Consider the following 21,234-nt stretch of genomic DNA (forward strand, 5'->3'; position numbering starts at 1 on the left):
TTATTTTATGTATCAGACCTGTCTTCAAATATCAAATGCTCCAGAGAAACAAGATTTCCAAAGTCAGCAAGACAGAATTGTAAAAAAAAATCATTTGTTTTAAAATCATAACCATTTATGACCACAATGTAGTTTTGTCTTCTTTTGGAGACCACATCTATTTCTGCTTCCATACCAGCACACACCAAAATGCGATTTCCTCTGTTCTCAGTGGATGAAGCTTTTGCAAGTTCATATCCATGTGTATTCAAAGACTTCGTATAAATAAGATTTAGAAACCTTTTCTTTCAAGAGCGTTGTGCAGTTAGTTAATTCCACTAACTGCATGAAAGAAAGGGAGCAACAGGAATTTGAATAATTTGTCCAGAAATAGTTTCAAAGACTAACAAAGGATTTCTATCTCTCAGTTCCTCTCAGTACCCAGTGCAACAAGACTTCATTTCTAACCTTGTTTCTGCTGTTATTTGCATTAAAAATACGTTCAAACAGTTAAGTTTAGAAGACAATTAGTATGTCCATTTACTATGTGCCTCCCATCTATTCATTTCCACATCTTGATTTTGAAACAAAATCAGAAAAATGTTTTCTTTGCATTATCATCCCCTAGCAGTTTGGTTCTGTTGCCTTGAATGTCAATTACAGAAGTATGTTCTCTCTATTGAGAATATACTTTATGCTTCCCAAGGTGTACAAATGCTAAATTAGATATTCTACATCGTATCATAAAAAAATCACTAAATCAAATTGTTACATGACTAAAAGCAAGGTGCCCAACAATATTTATATTTTTACATAAGTGTACATGTTGGTATGTATTTTTTTAAAAAATAGGAAAAACTCTGGAAGGTTAGAGAAGAGTTCTCAGTGGTCACCTCAAAGGAGGGTACTAAAATTTGAAACTAAAGGTAAAGGAAAATTTCTTTTTAAATTCCATAGCAAAACTAGTTGGGGGATAACTAGTTAATACTCTTCAAAAGAGTCAAGTCGTGAGTGATAACAAAAGACCAAAGTACTATTCCAAATTGAAGGAGATGGAGGAGACACGGCCACTCAATGTAACATGCTAGCCTAGGCTGGGTCTTAGAACAGAAAAGTGAATTAGTGTAACAAAGGTAAAATCCAAATACGGTCTATAATTTAATTAATTGCACTAATGTTCATTTCTTAGTTTTGATTAAGTGTTTTGATTATGTAAGATGTTTGAAGCCAGATGAAGGATATAATATGGGAAATCTCTGCAACTTTTATGGAAATATAGACTTATTTCAGGGAGCGCCTGACTGGCTAAGGTGGAAGAGTGTGCAACTCTGATCTTGGGATTGTGAGTTCGAGTTCCACACTGGGTATAGTGATGACTTAAACAAACAAACAAACAAACAAACAAACAAACAAAACTTATTTCAAATTAAAGACTTTCATAAAAAAGAGAAAAGGAAAAGCTTGTAAGACAAAACAAAATAGAACAACAACAACAACAACAAAAAACCAAACCCTTCCTGGATCCCACCTCATACTTAATGAATCTGATCAAGCATAGAAATCTGCATGTTGAATATACTAACAGGTATATTAATCTAATCTGCTGCATGTCAGAGTTTAACAATCCCTATTCCAGGGGAATCCCTGGGTGGCTCAGCGGTTTGGCGCCTGCCTTTGGCCCAGGGCGCGATCCTGGAGTCCTGGGATTGAGTCCCATGTTGGGCTCCTGTGTCTCTGCCTCTCTCTCTCTCTATCATAAATAAATAAATCTTAAAAAAAAAAAGAACCCCTATTCCATGTACTTTGAAAATTGTTTTAAACATCAAGAACCATGTTTGAAAAAGAAAGTAACAAGAATGTACTTATGCACTACTTGTGTAAGTAAAAAGAGTAGCAGGATAGCCTAAGTCAGTGGTTCTCAACTTTGGTTGGATGTAAAAAATCACCTGAAGAGGTTTCACAAAACTGCAATGAGGGCACATCCCAAATCAATTGTGCCAGAATCTCTGTGATGGGAGCTCGGCATGAGTGGTTTTAGAAGTTCCCCAGGTGACTCTAACAGGTAGTCAAGGATAACTATCTTTGGCTTAAACTTTTAAACCCAAATAGTCAAAGGATAAAGACAAGAAGAAAACATAGGGCAAGCCCCGGTGGCCCGGCAGCTTAGCGCCGCCTTCCGCCCGGGCCTGATTCTGGAGACCCAGGATCAAGTCCCGCATCGGGCTCCCTGCATGGAGCCTGCTTTGCCCTCTGCTCGGCTCTCTCTCTCTTTCTGTGTGTGCCTCTCATGAATAAATAAAATAAAATCTTAAAAAAAAGGAAGAAAACATAGCCCACATAGTTGGCAGAGCTTATCTTAAAGAGATGGGAGATATTTTACCGCTTATTGCACTTGAAAATTTTCCTCAATTCTGTTTCTTGTGCATTGCTTTTTACTCAGAAAAAAATATTTTAAAAAAGAATGAGTCCTTGTTCATCACAGATGAAGAAAATTCTGGGCAGCCCGGGTGGCCCGGGTGGCTCAGCAGTCAGCGCTGCCTTCAGCCCAGGGCCTGATCCTGGAGTCCCGGGATCAAATCCCATGTCGGGCTCCCTGCATGGAACCTGCCTCTTCCTCTGCCTGTGTCTCTGCCTCTCTCTCTCTCTCTCTCTCTCTCTCTCTCTCTCTCTGTGTGTGTGTGTGTGTGTGTGTGTATGTGTCTCTCATGAATAAATAAATACAATTAAAAAAAAAAAAAGAAAATTCTTTCATTTCCCGTAGAGCTCTCCATTCTGTTTTAGGCTAAGGACAAAGCACTACCAGCCTTCTAAATGTTGGTTGGTGGAGGTGTCTGCTTGGTTCTTCCTGAAGAACAAAATTGCTCAACCCACATATGTACATATTTACATAGTTGTAGCACAAGTATCCGTGAATTAACTTGATCCAACACTATACCCAGGCAGCTGACTGGACCAAGAGTTGCATCTGACTCAAGGTAGGTTTAAGAAAACCTCCCTGGGATTTTTTGCATGTGAGAGAAAATGTAGAAATATAGAAAATATAGCTAATCTCTCTTGGATGGCCTGAACCATCAAATACTAAACTTGCTGAAACTAACTGAGTACTTTCTTTTTTCCCTAGTTATTGCTAAGTATCATAATACATCCATGTTCCCACTGGCATATGAAGATCAGAGAATTATAAAGTATGTACCACATAAATTAATTGTCGACAGAGATTCCCCTCTGGGCACAAGAGTGGAACTCTTGTTCCACTGAATTTCTTTTTTTCACATTTAGTATATATATTTCAATGTTGTTTAGAAAAGTTTTAAAGACATTGGATCAGTTTGTTGCCTGAATAATTAAAACTTCATGAGGGTCAGTGACTTTGACCCTTATACTTTGTGGAATTCTCTTGGAAGCTTTGAAATGCTCCCCACAAGAAGACAGTGGCCTCCATTTGTTACAGGCTGGCTGATTCACGAAATCCTCTTCTTGAATTCATTGAAATTTAGAGTTGTTGGAAAGAAGCTTAGAGGGAAAGGAGACATGAAAGTCGGGTGCTTTACACCTGGCTGGCTTAGCTGGAAGAGCATGTGACCTTGATCTTGGGGTTGTGAGTTCGAGCCCCACATTGAGTGTAGAGATTACTAAATTAATTAATTAATTAACTTAAAAAAATCAGTGGTGTTTCAGGCAGATTTTCTCAACCTATGGCCCAAGGATGGCTATGGATTCATGGAGGCCATAGACCTGAAAGGGGAAAAGTACCTCTTTATTTTAGAACTTTAGAGCAAAATAAAATAATTTAGCAAATAAAAGCAATAATTGTCTTTTACTCTCATTTAAAGAAAAGATATTTATAAATATGGAAAAGTTCACATGCCAAACAAGTCTTTATCATCTTGCAGAGACTTGGCACAAAGGAAATAATTTTACCACAGTCATCTGGAGATACACCATCTTCCTAAAGCTCTAGAAAGCTCTTTTGTTTCGAAAGAGGACTTAAGCAAAAACCAATTTTGACAACAAGGATGATATTTTTCTTTTTAATCAAGCAAGCAGTATTTGACAGAGTTTTGATTTATAAGTTATAATTTACAGCACTTATAAGCCAATCAGAGTGAAGTGATGGATACAAGTACTCAATTCAGGAGCTCAAGATTATTGCCTGGAATCACCATGTTGACATTTATGGCAATTTCATAGCTCACACCAAAGATCTGTAGAAGACAATGTCAGAGGACTCAGCAGTAAGTCATTAGCAGTGGTGTGTCAGTTCATCCTGTTGTATACTTTGGCTTTAAAAAGGTCATGGAAGGATGGCAGGGAGGGGAAAAAAGGACAGCAGCATCTGGTGAGGGGATGGTAGGGGATGGGGATGGAAGAGGCAGCAGTATCATGTGATGCCCTCGGTGTCCACAGAGCACATTGTGTATTTGCTTACCCCTCAGTGGGACACATGCTCTGTTTTTATGCCAAATTGCCCAATCAGAGATTTCAACATTTTGTTTTGTTTTGTTTTCACCTTATCAGTGAGGATGCTAGTTATGATGGCAAGGGCACCATGCCCCTTTGTCTCGACCTACGGGTTAGGGAAACACCACTCATCGTCCCTTCCTCTCCCTTCCTTCTCAGTGGTCTGAATTTTTGGCAAGTTGCAGGGCATCCCAGATTACTACAGGAGGACAGGGAAATCCTGTCTGGGAACAAAAACAGAGGGGAACAGGGTGGAGGATGGTCAGGGTGCAAGTATTCAAAAGTATGGTGCCAATTGGCAGATATGCTACATGTTTTTGAGGTTTGTTTGCTTCTGACCCTCCTGGCATCAGCCGCCATATTTCTCCATAAATAAGGAGTAATCCACCGAAGATCAGAGTGTGCCCAGTGGACAGGCAGCATCATTTGGGCAATTATTAGAAATTCAGATTCTCAGGCCCCTGCCCAAATCAACTAAATGGGACTATCTGGCATTAGGGCCCAGGAATCTGTGTTTTAATAAGCCTTCCAGATGATTTTTAGGTACACCAGGGCTTTGGAAAGCCCTGGCCTAAGCAATCCTCTGTAGGAATCTCTTCTGAGTAGGGAAGATGCCACTGTGCTACTGGGTAGCAGCCTTGTAATGTGGGTGTTTATCAAGGGGCCAGAGCCCTGCAACTAAGGGCACCAAGGCCATGATCTCACTGGACATAGACCAAGGGGGAAAAATCCATTAGTTTTTCTTGAACTTGCCTATACTACATTCATGCCAATGAGTTTGCAAAACATAACACACCCTCACTGTGACTAATTGTTTTGAAATTGTAGGCAAGAGGAGAGGTTGAGTAGTTCAGAGAATTAAGGCAGAACAAGTTGTTTAGGAAGTCTGAAACCTTTTTCTGGTTCTTCCACTGACTTTCTAAATATGGTGAGAGTCGGGACTGGGTATTACTCATGCTTTTATTACCAGCAACTGGCTCAATGCCTTGTTTGCTATAGCTGCTCAATGAGGGCTTGAAAATGTGTAAATATGCAAATAAATGAATTAATGGAATTAAATGAAGCTTCTGTCTTTAATTTTGTGTGTCAGTTTTATATTGCTACCAAAACAAATTAGTGACTTAAACAACAAAATTTATTATCTTACATTTTTCCATGTCAGAAGTCCAGTATAGGTACCACTGGGCCTGAAATCAAGGTGTCAACAAGATCTCATTTCTTTCTGGAGGCTCTAGGGGACAGTTCATTTCCTTGATCATACAGGTTGTTGGCAGAATGTAGTTCCTTTTGGTTGTAGGACTCACATCCCCATTTATTCACTGGCTGTCAGCTGAGGCCTCACCTAGGTTGTAGAGGCAGGCTGTACTCCTTGGCTCATGGCCTCCTTCTTCCATCTTCAAGCCAGCAATAGAAAGTTGAGCGCCTCTCAGGCAATGAATCTCTCCTCTTTCTTATTCTGCGCATCTCTCTGACTGACTCTTCTGCCTTCCTCTTCTGCTTTTAAAGACTTGTATGGATAGATGGGTGTTACTCAGATAAACCAGAATAATTTCCCTGTATCAAGGCTCATCGTCTTCATTATCTGCAATGTCCCTTCTCCAATGTAAGGTAATACACTTACAAATTCCAGAAATTAGGACATGTATAAATTTGTGGGTCATTATTCTGCCTATCACACTTTACTGGAAAAAATATATTAAAAGCATCTGAATCCCAGGGGTTTGATGAGGAACAGGTATGATGTTCTTGCAGAATGCATTAGCACAAGATGTAAACACTTAGAATTGGCCTTTTTGTGAGATGATTTGTTTAGAGAAATATGTAGTTCTCCACCATCATATCACCATTTTAAAAACACTCCCTCTTACACTCCTTCCCTCTTCCATATAATGTCTGATGGCACCTGAGTTCCTAACCCCTCCTCCTCTTTCCTTTTCCTGCATCCCAATCAAAACACAACAGGAATAGTTAATAATTACTGATTGCTTTACTTCTATGCCATTTTCACACAAATCATCTCATTGAATTATAGGATATCAATTAAGTAGTTGCATTGTCATTTTAGAGTAAGAAGAGACTTAGAAAGTTTACCCTATTCAAGATAGTAAATCTTGGAGGGGCTTAGATTCTATCACAAGTCCCTCTTTTTAATCATTACAAACCCTACCTCATTGTGACACCCCAATTTTCATGTTTCTCTCACTCCAAGAAATAAACAGCAAAGCAAATTCAAATAGCAAAGCTATGTGTTCACTAGCTGGTCTATGAAGAAGTATGTATTAGTCAGGGTTCTCCAGAGAAACAGAACCAATGGGAGTTAGATAGATATAGATACACAAGAGAAAATTTGTTATGGAGATTAGCTCATGCACTATGGAGATGTACAATATGCATGATGTGCCATCTGCAAACTGGAGAACCAGAATTGCCAGTGGTGTCATTCAGTCCAAACCCAAAGGCCTAAGATTCAAGGGGCTGATGACATAAATCCCAGACAGAGTCTGAAGGCCCGCACTCTGGGGGAACCAAGAACACTAATGCCTGGGGGCAGAAGAAGATGAACATCTCAGCTCAAGCAAAATGAGCAAATTTACCCTTCCTCCACCATTTTGTTCTATTCAGGACCTCAACAGTTTGGATGAGGCCTGCCCACATTGGTGAGGGCTCTCTTTGCTCAGTCTACCAATTCAAATGCTAATCTCTTCCAGAAACACCCTCAGAGATGCACCCAGGTATAATGTTTCACCATCTGGGCAGGCTTCAGCACAGTCCAGCTGGCACATTAAACTGTGGTGACAGACACTTTCATAACAAAACCTCAAGCTGTAAAGAATCCCAATGGTGAAAATTCAGGCATCTTGTGACTGACCAGGAGAGGAAGTCAAAATATCTGGTTTTACTCCATACACAAACATTTATAAAGCGTGGCAGAGTCACAGTTTAGGAGAAAAGCATTGGAGAATTCTTTTCCATCCTTTCTGTGCCAGAAAAACAAAGCACTAGTTGTATGGAGTAGTTAGGGACAGATCTAGAAAAGGTCTCAAGAAACTGGTTATTGCTACAGACACAATAGTTGAACAAAGTCTCTGACTTCTAGATTGAAATTCTATCCCTATCAGCATTGTATCTAAACTGGTCAAAATGTACCCTCAGCGGGGGAGCCCACAAATGGGAATGGGAACTATTGTGTAATGAGTTGTTTTATCCCTCTTTTGAATATTTAACCATTCCTGTCTAGTTCTCTTAATTCAGTGACTCATTATTTGTAAATATAGATTATTTTGCTATGTGTAGACACCATGCTAGGAACAGAGGTAAAAAGAGAGAATACAAAGTTCAACCACAGATTGAGACACACTCTCCAGCAACCAATTACAACATGACACGATCTCATCAGGATATAGTCACATTTTTATTCTTACCCTGGATAATACCTGGACCAAGAAAGCCCAAGGAAACACAGATTAATGTCTGAAAATCTTGTTTGGAGGCCACGTCTTGAGCCATCCCCCCAACCCCCAACCCGACCCAGAGATTCATTTTTGAACCTCAATGGTCCCATGCAGGACAGGGCAGCTCACTTCCCCTTTGCTTCATCATGTTCCTGCTCCATTCACAAAAAGGAACTATGTTCCCAGAGAACAGGGACAGACTGTAGTCCCAGTAACGGGCTCCTGCCCACTCCTGAAGGCTGTTTACCCCCTAGATTCCCCACTAGCTTTCCTAAAGCAAAAGCAAGCAACTCTAACTTTTCTGGTACTTGTTCTTTTATTGAAGTTATAAATAAGTACTTATTGTACCCTGTGTTCCCCATGTATATAATTTGCTGTGAGTAATAATCCCACAGCTCTGGTATTTTCGATGTAATTTTTTTTTGCATTAGCAGCACTGATTCTGTGAAAATGATAATATAGATGAAATTTTCTTCATCTGTCTCCTCTCTTTCAGCACTGACAGACTTCTAAGATTCCAAGAAGACATAGGACGCTATCAGATGCATTTTTTTATAATTCCCACCTGTAGGCTCCACCCCTCCTACAAAGTGATTTTTCCAGGATGTGTTATGTGGTTTTGGAAATTGTATTGCTAATTTCAGGCCTTCACTTTGTAAAACTTCCTGTCCTGTTCATCTCTCTTTCCAGAACTTTGCTCACTACCAGACAGTTAAGGAACCAGTTATAGGTGCAGGGTCATGTCTTCTTCACATCTCTACTCGCCTGGCTATAATAATAAATAGCACTACAAACTACATCAATAATAATAGCATCATCATCATAATGTATGTGTATATAATATTTACAAGGTGCCAGGAAATTATTATATAAATTAACTCTTTTCCTTTCATATTATGACACTTATTTTACAGATGAGGACATGAAATCTGTTGAGCTTAATGAATGAAGGAATGGAAAGTTACTAAATGTAATTAAATGGACTGCCTTGAGACAAATCCTCCAACAGTGAGAATATGGAGTCTGGAAAGATACTTGGGAGTGAGAGGGTGGGAATGGGAGAGGACCTGTCTTAAATCACTTTGGTGACATAGTGCTCTCAACTCATAGAGTTTTTCAGGAATCTTTCCATTATGGTGTTGCTGCAAACAACTCTGCTCCAACATTTTTCTGATTTTAAGGAGTTCATGGAGTAGAGGGAGGTTGTAAAGACATTTACCCAGCTGAGGGAAGTTATGTGGAAGGGTTACAACACTGCAATCCAAGGATCCTAAGGGCTGTATGCGAGATGAATAGAGGATGCCAGCCTAACCAACCCTAGGAGGCTGTGGGACCATGCTGGGTCAGGTAGCTCCTCTTGTCCTCGGGGTCTCTCTATGAGTTTGCTACTTAGCAAGTTACCACAAACTTAGCAGCTTAAAACAACACATGTATTACCTCATGGTTTCTGTGAATCTGGAGCCTAGGAATGGCTTCTCGGGATCTCACAAGGCTAGAGTCAGAGTGCTGAGCCGCCTGCATTCTCATCTGGAGGCCTGACAGGGGAAGACAGCACCTCCTAGCTCACTCAGCTGCTGTCAGAATTCAGTGCCTTATAGCTGCAGGCCGGAGGCCCACGGCTGCTTGCTGGTTGTTGGCTGGTAGTGGCCCTCAGTTCCTTGCCACGTGAGGCTGGATCGTGGCAGTGAGTGGGTTTCTAGAGTCAGTATACCAGCAAGATGAAATCTCGTATATTCTACTATAATCCCCAAAGAGACATTCCATTACCTTTGCCATGTTCTACTGCTGGAGTTCATAGGTCCGACCCACACTCAAGCTGAGGACATGAGTTCCAGAGGATGGGATTGTTGAGGACCACCTGACAACCTATGTGCCACAGGAGCCTCTGGAAGAGAGCTCCATGGGGTTAGGCAGAGCTCACCCAGCATGTGAGCAGGTGAGATCATAGGCCCTGTCCAACTTGCTCTTAGAGGCATCTTGTGTCTAAAGCAGTGCCCACTCCTTGGCTAAAGTCTGTGAGTGACCAAGTGAATGCCTTCTGGTATCACTCCTGATGTAAAGAAAGGGAATAAACATGATAGGTGGGCATGAGGCCAGAAAATATGCTTGCCTTTAATGTGATGGGAAAAGCCTGGTTCTAAACTACTATTCACTCCCAGTTAACTCATCTGTTTTCTATAGCAGAAGGTCATGGCGAAGAATTATTTAGGAAATTGAGCTACGAGATAAGGGAGGAGGAAAAAGATCTTGTGTGAAGACATCTTTTTTAGCGGACAAAACCCAGTCTACTCTCTGAGGGATCTGATGCCTGGGTACCTGGGTTGTTGTAGTCAACAGTGCTCTTCAGAAGCTTTGGAGGTGCTATAAAAATGTTAACAAGAGTGCTATGCCTTTCTTTCTCAAGTACTTTTAAATCATAAACCCTCAGGAATGATTTTCTTTGAATCTCAATCTCCAGGTAGCAACACCAGGCATAAAGAGGAAAGAAATAGAAAGAGATTAAAATGAGAAGGAAAGGTTTTTTTTTTTTTTTTTTTTTTTTCATTAAGGTGGCTCCACGATCCAGCCAAAGATTAATGCCACATACTGCTTAGAGCCACTGAGTACTTGACTGTTCCTCCCCGAGCATTTCCTGATGGGGCCAATCACATTGGACTAAATTTGAGCCAGATAGTGAGGCCATTGGAGTGGAAGCATGTAGGATGGAAAGACAAATGTGTAGGACACTTTCAAGATATGATCTTTGCCATTAATTTAAAACATGCAAAAACCAGACAGAATTTGGTTGATAAACGGCCCCCTGCTGGACAAATTTCGATGTTCAAAGTACTGGTTGTTGATGTGTCCATGTGCAAGTGTGTGTGTGCACGGGAGGAGATACAGGCAGTAGGGAGGTCATGCCCAGCATCATTTTCTATAAATTACATAATGAGGAAGAAGAGGGATGAGGAGCTCTTTAAGAAGGAAGAGAAAACACTGGACTGCTCCTGCACAGAGCCCAAAGTGTGTGAGGCAAAATACAGAGATCTGAGCTCAGCAGATTTCCTAAACTCCGATGGCACAGAAACTTCCTAATGGGATAAAGGATCTATTCACAGGCGAGCCTCCACAGAAATCTATGGATCAGAACACATTGTATAACTAAGAGATAGCCCTTGCAGTCAGGTCAGGAAAAGGTCTCATAAGGAGGGAGGAAGGGATTGAGTCCCAAGAAGAAACAGTGGCCACAGAAAATAGAAAACAGAGAAGCAGTGAGTAACCACTGTCACCTTCCCACCCATGACATGGAGCTGCTATTTGCACCAGGGGGGTTCTGACATATAATCCTTGTCCTCCATGTCACTGGCAAATCAAGCTAAATTATTAGGGGCTCCTGGGATTGAGTGACCCAGTCAATAGCTGGAGGTCTGAGGGCATTTTTAAAAATATTTTATTTATTCATTTGGGAGAGACAGAGCACAAGTGGGGAGAGGGGCAGAGGGAGAAGGAGAAGCAGGCTCCCTGCTTAGCAGGGAGCCTGACACTGGGCTCGATCCCAAGACCCCAGGATCATGACCTGGGCTGAAGGCAGAAGCTTAACTGACTGAGCCACCAGGTGCCCCTGAAGGCATTTTTAAAAACCTTGTTCCTTTTCCTCCTCTCCCTGACTCGTGGTGGATGATGAGATATGCGATTTATTTCTAACATGTTCCCATTATGCCTGGATGAAGTGCTTGGATGGAAGGCCTCAAAACATGTTCTTTGTGTAAAACACACACAACATCTTCTTCTCCCAACTAACCAAGTAGGGAGCGGAGAAACACTTAAAACCTTATCAAGTCAATGTTCGTGATGATACATAATCTTCAAAGAAGTGGTATTTGAACTTTGTTGAAATGCACGGGGCTATGAAAACTTTTCTCAAGAAACAGAATGTACAATGGCCAACATTTTATAAACTAATTGGGGACAGTCAGAATTCCTGGAGCTGGCTGCAAGGTCCATAGTCACCACGAGAGTTTCTCCCTTAGCTCCCCGTGGGAAAGCCTTTGAGATCCTGGCTGTGCTGCATTCTTTGGGTACACCGTGAGGAGAAAGACTACATAATGAGCTTAATGGACTTAAATATTAACTGGCACTTTAAGCAGAGTGTCATGCATGCCAGGGATGCTCAGGAAGGCCCAAAAGTGAGGGAGAAGAGCTTGAAGTGAGAGCTTTTGGTGGACACAGTGATGACAAGAAGGAGGTGGAGGAAAAAGTGGGAAAGAGGAAAGAACACAAAAAGTGGGAAAGAGGAAAGATGGTAAGTAGGTGTCACCCTTGGGGCGTAGGCACAGGACAGAGCTATGACAATGTGGAAGTGCTATTTTTGTGCTTAAGAAACACAAGTGAGGAAAAAGTCAAAGGAGGGAAAATGAGCCGATCTGGGACTTGAGCAGGCTATGAAACAGATTTCCATTTTGGCATTTAAGATAATCCAATTTACCCATCTCTGGCCAAGATTATATAAAACGTCACTAAAATCTGTCCTCTGAGCTGACAAAACAACCAAGAGTTTTCTGGGCAACCCTCCTCCCCCTTTAACATTTGACCATAATCTCTCTTTTGGACAAAGACAGCAGACCTCAGGTCAGAGACTTTTGCAGGCAAAAATATACAGGCTGAACTTAATAATATTGTTTAGTCCCCATTACATTTATATTTTACACTTAAATTCTATCACCAGAGAGGTAACAAGTGTCTGTTTATCTTTTAAAATTAAGCTGTATAAAAAAATGAGTTAATTTAAAGAAAACATTAGGGAATAATGATGGGTGATATTTGAATATGCAAAAAAATATGCAGGCAAGTTGCAAGTGACTGAAATTTGGAAAATTTTATTTCATTTAATCCTTCCAATAAATCTGTAAGGTAGGTTTCACTGAACACATGTTTTGTTTTGTTTTTCCATTAAGTTTTTGTATTACTCCAGTCACTTAACATACGGTGTTCTATTAATTTCAGGTATATGATATAGTGATTCAACACTTCCCTACATCACCCTGTGCTCATCACAAGTGCACTCCTAATCCCCATCACTTGTGTCACCCATCCCCCCATCTTCCCCTCTAGTGACCATGTTTGTTATCCACAGTTAAGAATCTGTTTCTTGGTTGGTCTTTCTCTCTCTCTCTCTCTCTCTCTCTCTCTCTCTCATTTTTTTCCTTTGCTAGTTTGTTTGTTTTTGCTAGTTTGTTTTGTTTCTTAAATTCCACATATGAAATCATACTACTTGTCTTTCTCTGACTGACTTATCTTGCTTAGCATAATATACTCTAGCTCCATTGGTTCCAGGCTTTGAAGACTTGGTTTTTAAATTCTGGACAGGAGGCCTCTGCCGTGACTATGTTACGCCAGATCATTGGTCAGACCAAGGAGCATCCAGCCTTGATCCCCTTCTTCTTATTTATTGGGGCAAGAGGTACTGGAGCAGCAATGTATGTCTTGCACTTGGCATTGTTCAATCCAGATATCAGTTGGGATAGGAAGAATAACCCAGAATTCTGGAACAAACTGGGTCCTAATGATCAATACAAATTCTATTTGGTGAATGTAGATTACAGCAAACTTAAGAAAGGAGGCCCAGACTTCTAAATGAAATGTTTCACTATAAAGTTGCTTAGAATGAAGGCCTTCCAGAAGCTATCTGCACAATTTTCCACTTATTCAGGAACTATTTCCCCTCTAAATGCATGAAATCATATTGGTGTATTGTGTTGGGGTTTACATTGAATAATAAATATCTGAAACTTGGGGGGGGGAAACACTCTAGCTCCATCCAAGTGGTTAAAAATGGCAAAATTTCATTATTTTTGATGGTTGAATAATATTCCATTATACATATCATTTTATATATACCACATCTTCTTTATCCATTCATCAATCGATGGACACTTGGGCTGCTTCCATGTCTTGGATATATTTTGTAAATAATGCTGCTATAAGCATTGGGTACATGTATCTCTTTGAATTAATGTTCTTGTATTCTTTGGGTAAATATCTAGTATTTACCCACACCTAGTATTTAATCACACCACAGTGTGATTCCTGGGCCATAAGGTAGTTCTATTTTTAACTTTTTAAAAAAAGATTTTATTTTTAAGTACTGTCTATATCCAACATGGGGCTTGAACTTACAACCCTGAGATCAAAAGTCACATGTTCCACTGACTGAGCCAGCCAAATGCCTTCTATTATTAACTTTTTAAGGAACCTCCATACTGGTTTCCAGAGTGGCTGACAGCAGTTTGTATTCCCACAAAGAGTATATTAGGGTTCCTTTTTTATCCACAGCCTCACCAACACCTGTTGTTTCAGCCATTCCGACAGGTGTGCGGTGATATCTCATTGTGGTTCCGATTTGCATTTTCCTGATGGTAAATGATGATGAGCATCTTTTCATGTGTCTATTGGCCATCTGGATGTCTTCTTTGGAGAAATGTCTGTTCATGTCTTTTACCCATTTTTTCATTGGGTTATTTGTTTTTTGGGTGTTGAGTTGTATAAGTTCTTTATATATTTTGGATACTAACCCTTTATCACGTAAGTCATTTGCAAATGTCTTCTTCTGTTCCCTAGGTAGCCTTCAGGTTTTGTTGATTAACATATGTTAATGAAGAAGAAACTGAGGCCTCAGATTTGTTCAAAATCACCCATCTTGTTATCTGCAGAACCAGAATTCACATGTTGGTATGATTGGCTGCAAAGTTTTTGCTCTTAACTGCAAAACAATACCACTTGTTCATCAGGCCCATAGCAGCTTTTTGAGTAGAAAAAGGTAAATGCTTGGAGGAAAACACTCCACATATGGGAATGTGATTAAGGAGGCTAAAACAGCTTGGTAGGCGAAAAATCATTTCTTTAGTCAATCCATATACTTGTAGTGAATGTCTGCTATTTGCCAGCCAATAAACTTTGTACTACATTACAATTTTTCTGGGAGTAACCAGAGACATTAGTTCCCAGACTAGAAAAACAAAAATCAAACAAAGCAAAACAGAACACAAAAACAGGGAGATTTCTTTTTCCATGGAGATCACCAAGTGCCTTGAGAATGAAATAAATATCAAGGGTTCACCAAGACCTGTCTGCAGCAAAGTGTGCTGACCTTTTCCTCTGGATCAGAATGGAAATATTAACCATCTTCTCTACAGAGGAACACTGCACCATAACTATTTTTAAGGCATGGAACTTTAAAGAGAAAGGTAGGAGGTTCACTCATATCCAATCTCTGAGTTTCTGAGTGTGAGATTCTTAGTGTTGGCAACGGTTTCCCAGTAATTTTGCCAGAAAAGTCATTGCAGTCTTTTGAAGACTTTACCTAGGAGGACTGCCAAGACAGAAAATTCAAACTGCAACAGGGACCAGAATCCTGCTCACTCCTGCTTCCCCCACCCCACCCCCACCACATATTGTCATCTATTATAAAAAGAGGTGGTCTGAGAACTTAAACCTGCTGGTTCACAACTGGCCACAGGAGGATGAACAATTCCTAAACTCCCAAAGTACCAGAACAGCAGCAAGAAAAAGGGAATCAAATGCTTCTCTGCAAATTCTGGCTTTTTAGGGGGCCCTCAATTAGGAGCCATGTCCACAAGGCATCCACAGAAGTCCTGCCTTAGCAACCCAACCATGGAAACCCCCCTCCCCACCCTTCACTGATCCTGGGAATCTTAAAGACCTTCTCCCTCATCAGCTGGATAAAAGAAATAGAGTTTGCTGCTGAACAGAAGCCCTCTGTGTGTGGCCATTTTGGGAGTTTCTTTTTACTTCTTTTATGTGAAGGGTTCCCAACTTTTGGGGGGAGCACCTGAAAAATTTTGGTTAAATATTGCCTGAGCATTGGTCTCTATCCTGCAGTATCTCAGTACTAACTGCCACTCTTCAGGGGCAGAATTTCCTTTGCCTAAGCAAACATGATTATTTGGGTTTCTATCACACCATGCTGTCCACTCAATTGATAGATCCGGATAGTTTAGCCATAAGAAGCACTTTTTGGTATCCTCCCAAAAATGTTGATAACCACCACATGATCACATCTATTCCCTTGATAATTGGTTGAGATAATATAGAATGACAAAAAATATGAAGTAAGGCATCCTTCTAAATGAAACCCCAAAGTAACCACATACGTTTTTAAAAATAAAGTATATATGTCTGAGGCGGATCATTTATTCAGTGTGATGAACAAATCAATTCTCAGCAGAATGTCTCCCCAAGGAATCTCCAGTCTACAGACTGAAAACCATTATATTATGTTACGAGCTCCTTGCTATGATTTGTTCAGCTTCATATAACCTGATGGCTTGCCCAGTGCTAGCCCATAGCAGGTGCTTAGAGAGGAAACAGGTATTTGGGCGGAGTTTTATTTTAGCTAGCACTGGTAAGTGCTCAGTGACATTCATGTGCCAGGCACTGTTCTAAGCACTGTATATGTATTAACTCATGTCACCACCAAATGACCCTGGGGGGTAGATGTTATTACCACCCATATTTTACAGATGACAAAATGGAGGCTCAGAGATCTTCAGTAATTTATTCAAAGTGCAAAGAATTTAAAAAACCAGGATACAAAGTAAGATTTTATTATTTTCCATGCCTTTATATATAACTTCATGGAGTCCATGGCTATGGGGATTCAATGGAGCCTTGGACCCTGCTGACCAATCATGGGAAGAGAATGCTCTTTGGGCACCCCTGTTCCATAAGAGGAGCAATGAATGTCCTTTGGAAGAAGTCTCTAGGGATCTCTGGGTGGCGCAGCGGTTTGGCGCCTGCCTTTGGCCCAGGGCGCGATCCTGGAGACCCGGGATCGAATCCCACGTCGGGCTCCCTGCATGGAGCCTGCTTCTCTCTCTGCCTCTCTCTCTCTCTCTCTCTCTCTCTCTCTCTGTGACTATCATGAATAAATAAATAAAATCTTAAAAAAAAAAAAAGAAAGAAGTCTCTAGGCTACAAAGAAACAGTTTCACAAACTTGTATCACAGCATGATCTGGCCTGATGTATTTCATACAGTAAGCTCTCACTTGGTGCAAGGGATTCCTAAGGGATTATAGGAATGAATGATTGAATAGATTAATATCCATATCTGGAGGAAGACTTTAAATGACATCAATTACCTTTCGGGCCAGGAGGTTTGTGCCTACACCATAAGCCCTTCTATGACAGAAAGGTTATGTCAGGGCTTTAGTTCTAGTGGTTGGAGAATGAGAAACCATATGTAAAATAGACAAAAACACAAGGCAGAGAGGCAGGGAGGCAGGGACTGTCTCCATACGATCAGCCTGAGTACCATGTCCCTTCAGCTCCGTGCACATGGAGTGCAGGTACTAGGGGAGCTGCAAAAAGAAACGTGGCTGTGTCCTGCCGTCCAGGAGCTCATGATGGATTGGAACAGTTGAAACATGCACATCAGTGAGCACAATACGAGCCAAAATGTGATCTGTGCTTTAAAAAACCCAACCAAACCACCACCACAACAAAAAAAAACAAACACAGACAAAGATTTGAACTAAGTGTTCTAGGAGCACAGACCAGGGCCCAATGACTTCCAGCTCAGGGAAGCAGGAAATGCCGACTTCTGAACTAGCTGAATTTTGGTTAATAGAGATTAGAGGGAAAGAGCTTTCTACATAAGGGAAACTCTCTTGAGATGTGGCAGGGGAGGGCAGCAGGAGGAGGACTGGCAGTTCATTCTGGCTGATTAAACAGTAGTTGCACACCGGCCAACTCCTGGCTAATCTTTATTTGGCGAGTACATGACTGCATTTAAAAACAAAGAAGTGTTACTGGAATGCTCTGAGCAAAGACATGGGCTTTGTATCAGTCGTTAGAGTCCTCCACTCTGGCTTTTCCACCTAGTCACATATTCTTGTTACCTGCTGTCTCTGCAGCTTTAGGATGGGGAACTCTGCACTGAAACAGGGGCCTGTCAGGAGACTTGGGGGTAGGCAGGCATTTTTAACCTGGAGTGAAGGCAGAGGAGGAGTGGGTAAGGGACGGTATGTGTGGAGGGAGGTTGAATTTGATAGGGGAAAAAAATGCACCTTTATTTTCATTGGCTTTTAACTGAAACTTAGCATCTCCTTCCATTGTGAATGTGGGCAAAGAACCATAAGACTATTAGCAGCATGCGTTACTTCCTCACCAATAAAACTCACAGAGTATTTCCTTTCACATGACATTTGCAGACATCATAAACTATCATTTTGCTCGTCAGTACTTTGAAACTATGGTAGTCATGAGATATATGTCATGAGTTAAGAAAGAACATAAATGGTTATATCACAAACTGTATAGGTATTTTGCTATAATTTCCATATAATTGGTTTCCTTTGTACTCAAATGTGTTTTGTCTTAGGTATTTAAAAACATTACTCTCTTTTTTTTTTAATTTTTTTTAAATTTTATTTATGATAGTCACACACAGAGAGAGAGAGAGGCAGAGACATAGGCAGAAGGAGAAGCAGGCTCCATGCACCGGGAGCCCGACGTGGGATTCGATCCCGGGTCTCCAGGATCGCGCCCTGGGCCAAAGGCAGGCGCCAAACCGCTGCGCCACCCAGGGATCCCTAAAAACATTACTCTCAAAAGGAGTCCATGGTTTTTACCAGACCACCAAAAGGGTCCATAACATAAAGTAGGTTAATAACCATTGCTGAAGGTAGCTTGGGGCCATAGAGAAGAGAGATTTAAATACCTACTTCAGCAGTGTGAATTTAGTCTTATAGATAAATGGGAACCACTGAAGAGTTTTGTTTTTAGTGTCAATTATTACTTTATTGAGAAGTAATCAAAAGCTGATTATAGCATCATTATTTTTAATCAGTTGTATTGAGATGTAACTAAGTGCATCCCTTTTAAGTGTAAAGTCAGTGAGTTTTGAAGTGTGTATGTGTGATACACACATGTAGCTACTACTACAATCAAGACTCAATTTGAGTAGTAGAAAATAAAGTTCCAGAATTATACATCCTGTTTTCCCATCCTCGAGAAATCCTTAGTTGGGCTCACAAGTGCACCAGCACTTCACTGAGGGCCCCAGTACCTGATGAGAGAGAACAGTCCTCAAAGAAGTTCAGGTAGACAGAGGGCTGGCATATTGAAAATCAGGGACTTGGACACAGACGTGACACATACACGAATAGTCAAATACCAGTCTTCAGATAGCTACTTAGGCAATAATTTATGTAACCACTATCACAACTTTTTACTGGTTAAGGGCCAAAATCTGATCATCTATTCTTATCTACTGATGGCATGCATGGCTGCTAACCAGATTGGCACATGGAGTGATGATATTTGTTCTATCAGCCACAACTTAAGCTCTATCTTGCTGAAACTTCTAAAAACTACAGACACGCAAACAAAAATTTTTAAGTTTTACCCTCTGGGACTCTGAGAAATCATCCCAATTTGGTTTGTCAGGTCCTACAGATATTTACCAAGATGGCATAAGAGAAAGTCATGAAACTGTTTGCATAAGGACTTGTCACTTTAGCTGCAATAGTGTGGGTCTCCACCACCCTAAGATAATTCAGCCTTTTCTCCTGTAAATACAGAGGCTAGGGGGAAAAATTCACTCACTTTAGAACAGCCCTTCTAATCTTCTTAAGGAATTTTGAAGTTATTATTAACACCCTCCAGACATATCTTTATAGTGTGAAATAAAACTGAAAAAAGGTCATTGTCTAGGAGCATACATGCAGAGGTCTACTATACAAGTCTTCAGTCATGTGCTTCCTTGTATTCATGGAAGACAAGCAGATTACACTCAATAAATACATTTTTTTCTCATATAAGATTTCTGTGAGAGTATTCATCATTGCATAATAATGATGATGATGGATATAAGTAATGTAACGATACAAGTGATTGTCTTCTCAATGTAGATGGTGCATCTTCTATTTCAATAATAATAGCTCACATTTATTGAATACTGGTGTGGTCCAGCAATGTGTAAGACACTCTTTATTTATTTATTTATTTATTTATTTATTTATTTATTTATTTATTTTTAAAGATTTATTTATTCATGAGAGACATATACACGGAGAGGCAGACACAGGCAGAGGAAGAAGCAGGCTCCCTGCAGGGAGCCCGATATGGGACTGGATCCCAGATTCTGGGATCAGGCCCTGAGCCAAAGGCAGATGCTCAATCGCTGAGCCACCCAGGAGTACCAAGACACTGTATTTTATATGTATGTTCTCATTTAATCCACTCAATGATCAAAAGCAGTATTAATTTCCATATCTTTTACAGGTGAGACCATTGAGTTGCACAGAGCCTTAAGTGGAAGATCCTCCTTCCAAGATTGTACTCCCTCCACTTCCTTACTTGATTCAACAATGAATCACTAGTTCTCTCACCTACTAGAGTTTCTTAATTGTGCTCCAAAATCTCCTTTTACAACATCTGGATTAAAAGGTCTGAACTAAGAATAATGGGTTCTATTTTGCCAGGGAGAGGCCCCTGCTCTGTAACTGGTAAAGGGTAAATCCTCAAGGAGGGTTAAGATCCCACCACCAAGCTCCCCAGTATTACATGGCTCCATTCTTCCATCTAAGACCTTTTCTGTGAGCTCCTTCACTTCTTACTATAGACTGCTTGTGTCCCCCCACAACTCCTGTGTTGAAACCCTAATCCACAGTATGATTTGGAGATGGGGCCTTTGTTAGGGTGGAACCCTATGTTGGCATTAGTGAATTTTTAAGACCAGACAAAAGAAAACTTCCTTCCTCTCTGCTGTCTCTGCTATGTGAGGATAAAACAGGAGACAGTCATCTATAAACCAGAAAGAATGTCCTCGCCAGACACTAGATCTGCCAGTGCCTTGATCTTGGACTTCTCAGCCTCCGCAAGTGTGAGAAATAAATATTTGTTCTTTCAACCACTCTTTCGATGGTTATAGCAGCCTGAGCTAAGAAACTTTTTTAACTCTCAGGTACTATACACCACCATACAAATGCACCTAAGGCTATATTTAATCATTTTTTCCCCCACTCTTATGAACTATTCTCATTAGTTTTTCTTCCTAAGAGCAAGTTTTCTAGATAATTTAACACGAATTGCAGAGACTGGTCATAGGATTACTGCAGGGGCTGCTTTAGCTCTGGTTAATTAGGACACATAACAAGTACATTCGTGAGATGTGATAAAAAAAACAAAAAACCTCAAGCTTTGTCTCCTAGTGCCTTTAAAATGTGTTTTGTTTCCCCTTTCCCTTAGCAAAACCCAACATGTTCTATGCTTTTTCTGCTCTTAGGAAATAGGCCGTCCTAGGTCACTTTATGTCACAAAAACAGTTTTCATTTGATAATG

The 21,234-nt window shown here is 40.6% G+C and overlaps 1 protein-coding gene and 1 long non-coding RNA gene across 2 annotated transcripts; both read left to right on the plus strand.

Annotated features, from left to right (window-relative positions):
* The first annotated feature begins 2,904 nt into the window (after window positions 1–2,904).
* Window positions 2,905–20,920, plus strand: LOC111097988. Its single transcript, XR_005366341.1, has 4 exons — window positions 2,905–2,954; window positions 8,807–8,900; window positions 14,490–14,688; window positions 20,176–20,920. It is a non-coding gene; the product is annotated as an uncharacterized LOC111097988 (long non-coding RNA).
* On the plus strand, window positions 13,257–13,505 carry LOC100682956 (cytochrome c oxidase subunit NDUFA4-like). Its single transcript, XM_038551601.1, has one exon. The coding sequence runs from the start codon at window positions 13,257–13,259 to the stop codon at window positions 13,503–13,505; it is 249 nt and encodes an 82-aa protein (XP_038407529.1).
* Window positions 20,921–21,234: the final 314 nt, after the last annotated feature.

The sequence above is a fragment of the Canis lupus genome, chromosome 11 (assembly GCF_011100685.1).
Source record: "Canis lupus familiaris isolate Mischka breed German Shepherd chromosome 11, alternate assembly UU_Cfam_GSD_1.0, whole genome shotgun sequence".
Lineage (NCBI taxonomy): Eukaryota > Metazoa > Chordata > Mammalia > Carnivora > Canidae > Canis > Canis lupus.

Coding starts and splice junctions, on each gene's coding strand:
- LOC100682956 (XM_038551601.1), top strand. CDS start 13,257: ATGTTACGCCAGATCATTGGTCAGACCAAGGAGCATCCAGCCTTGATC.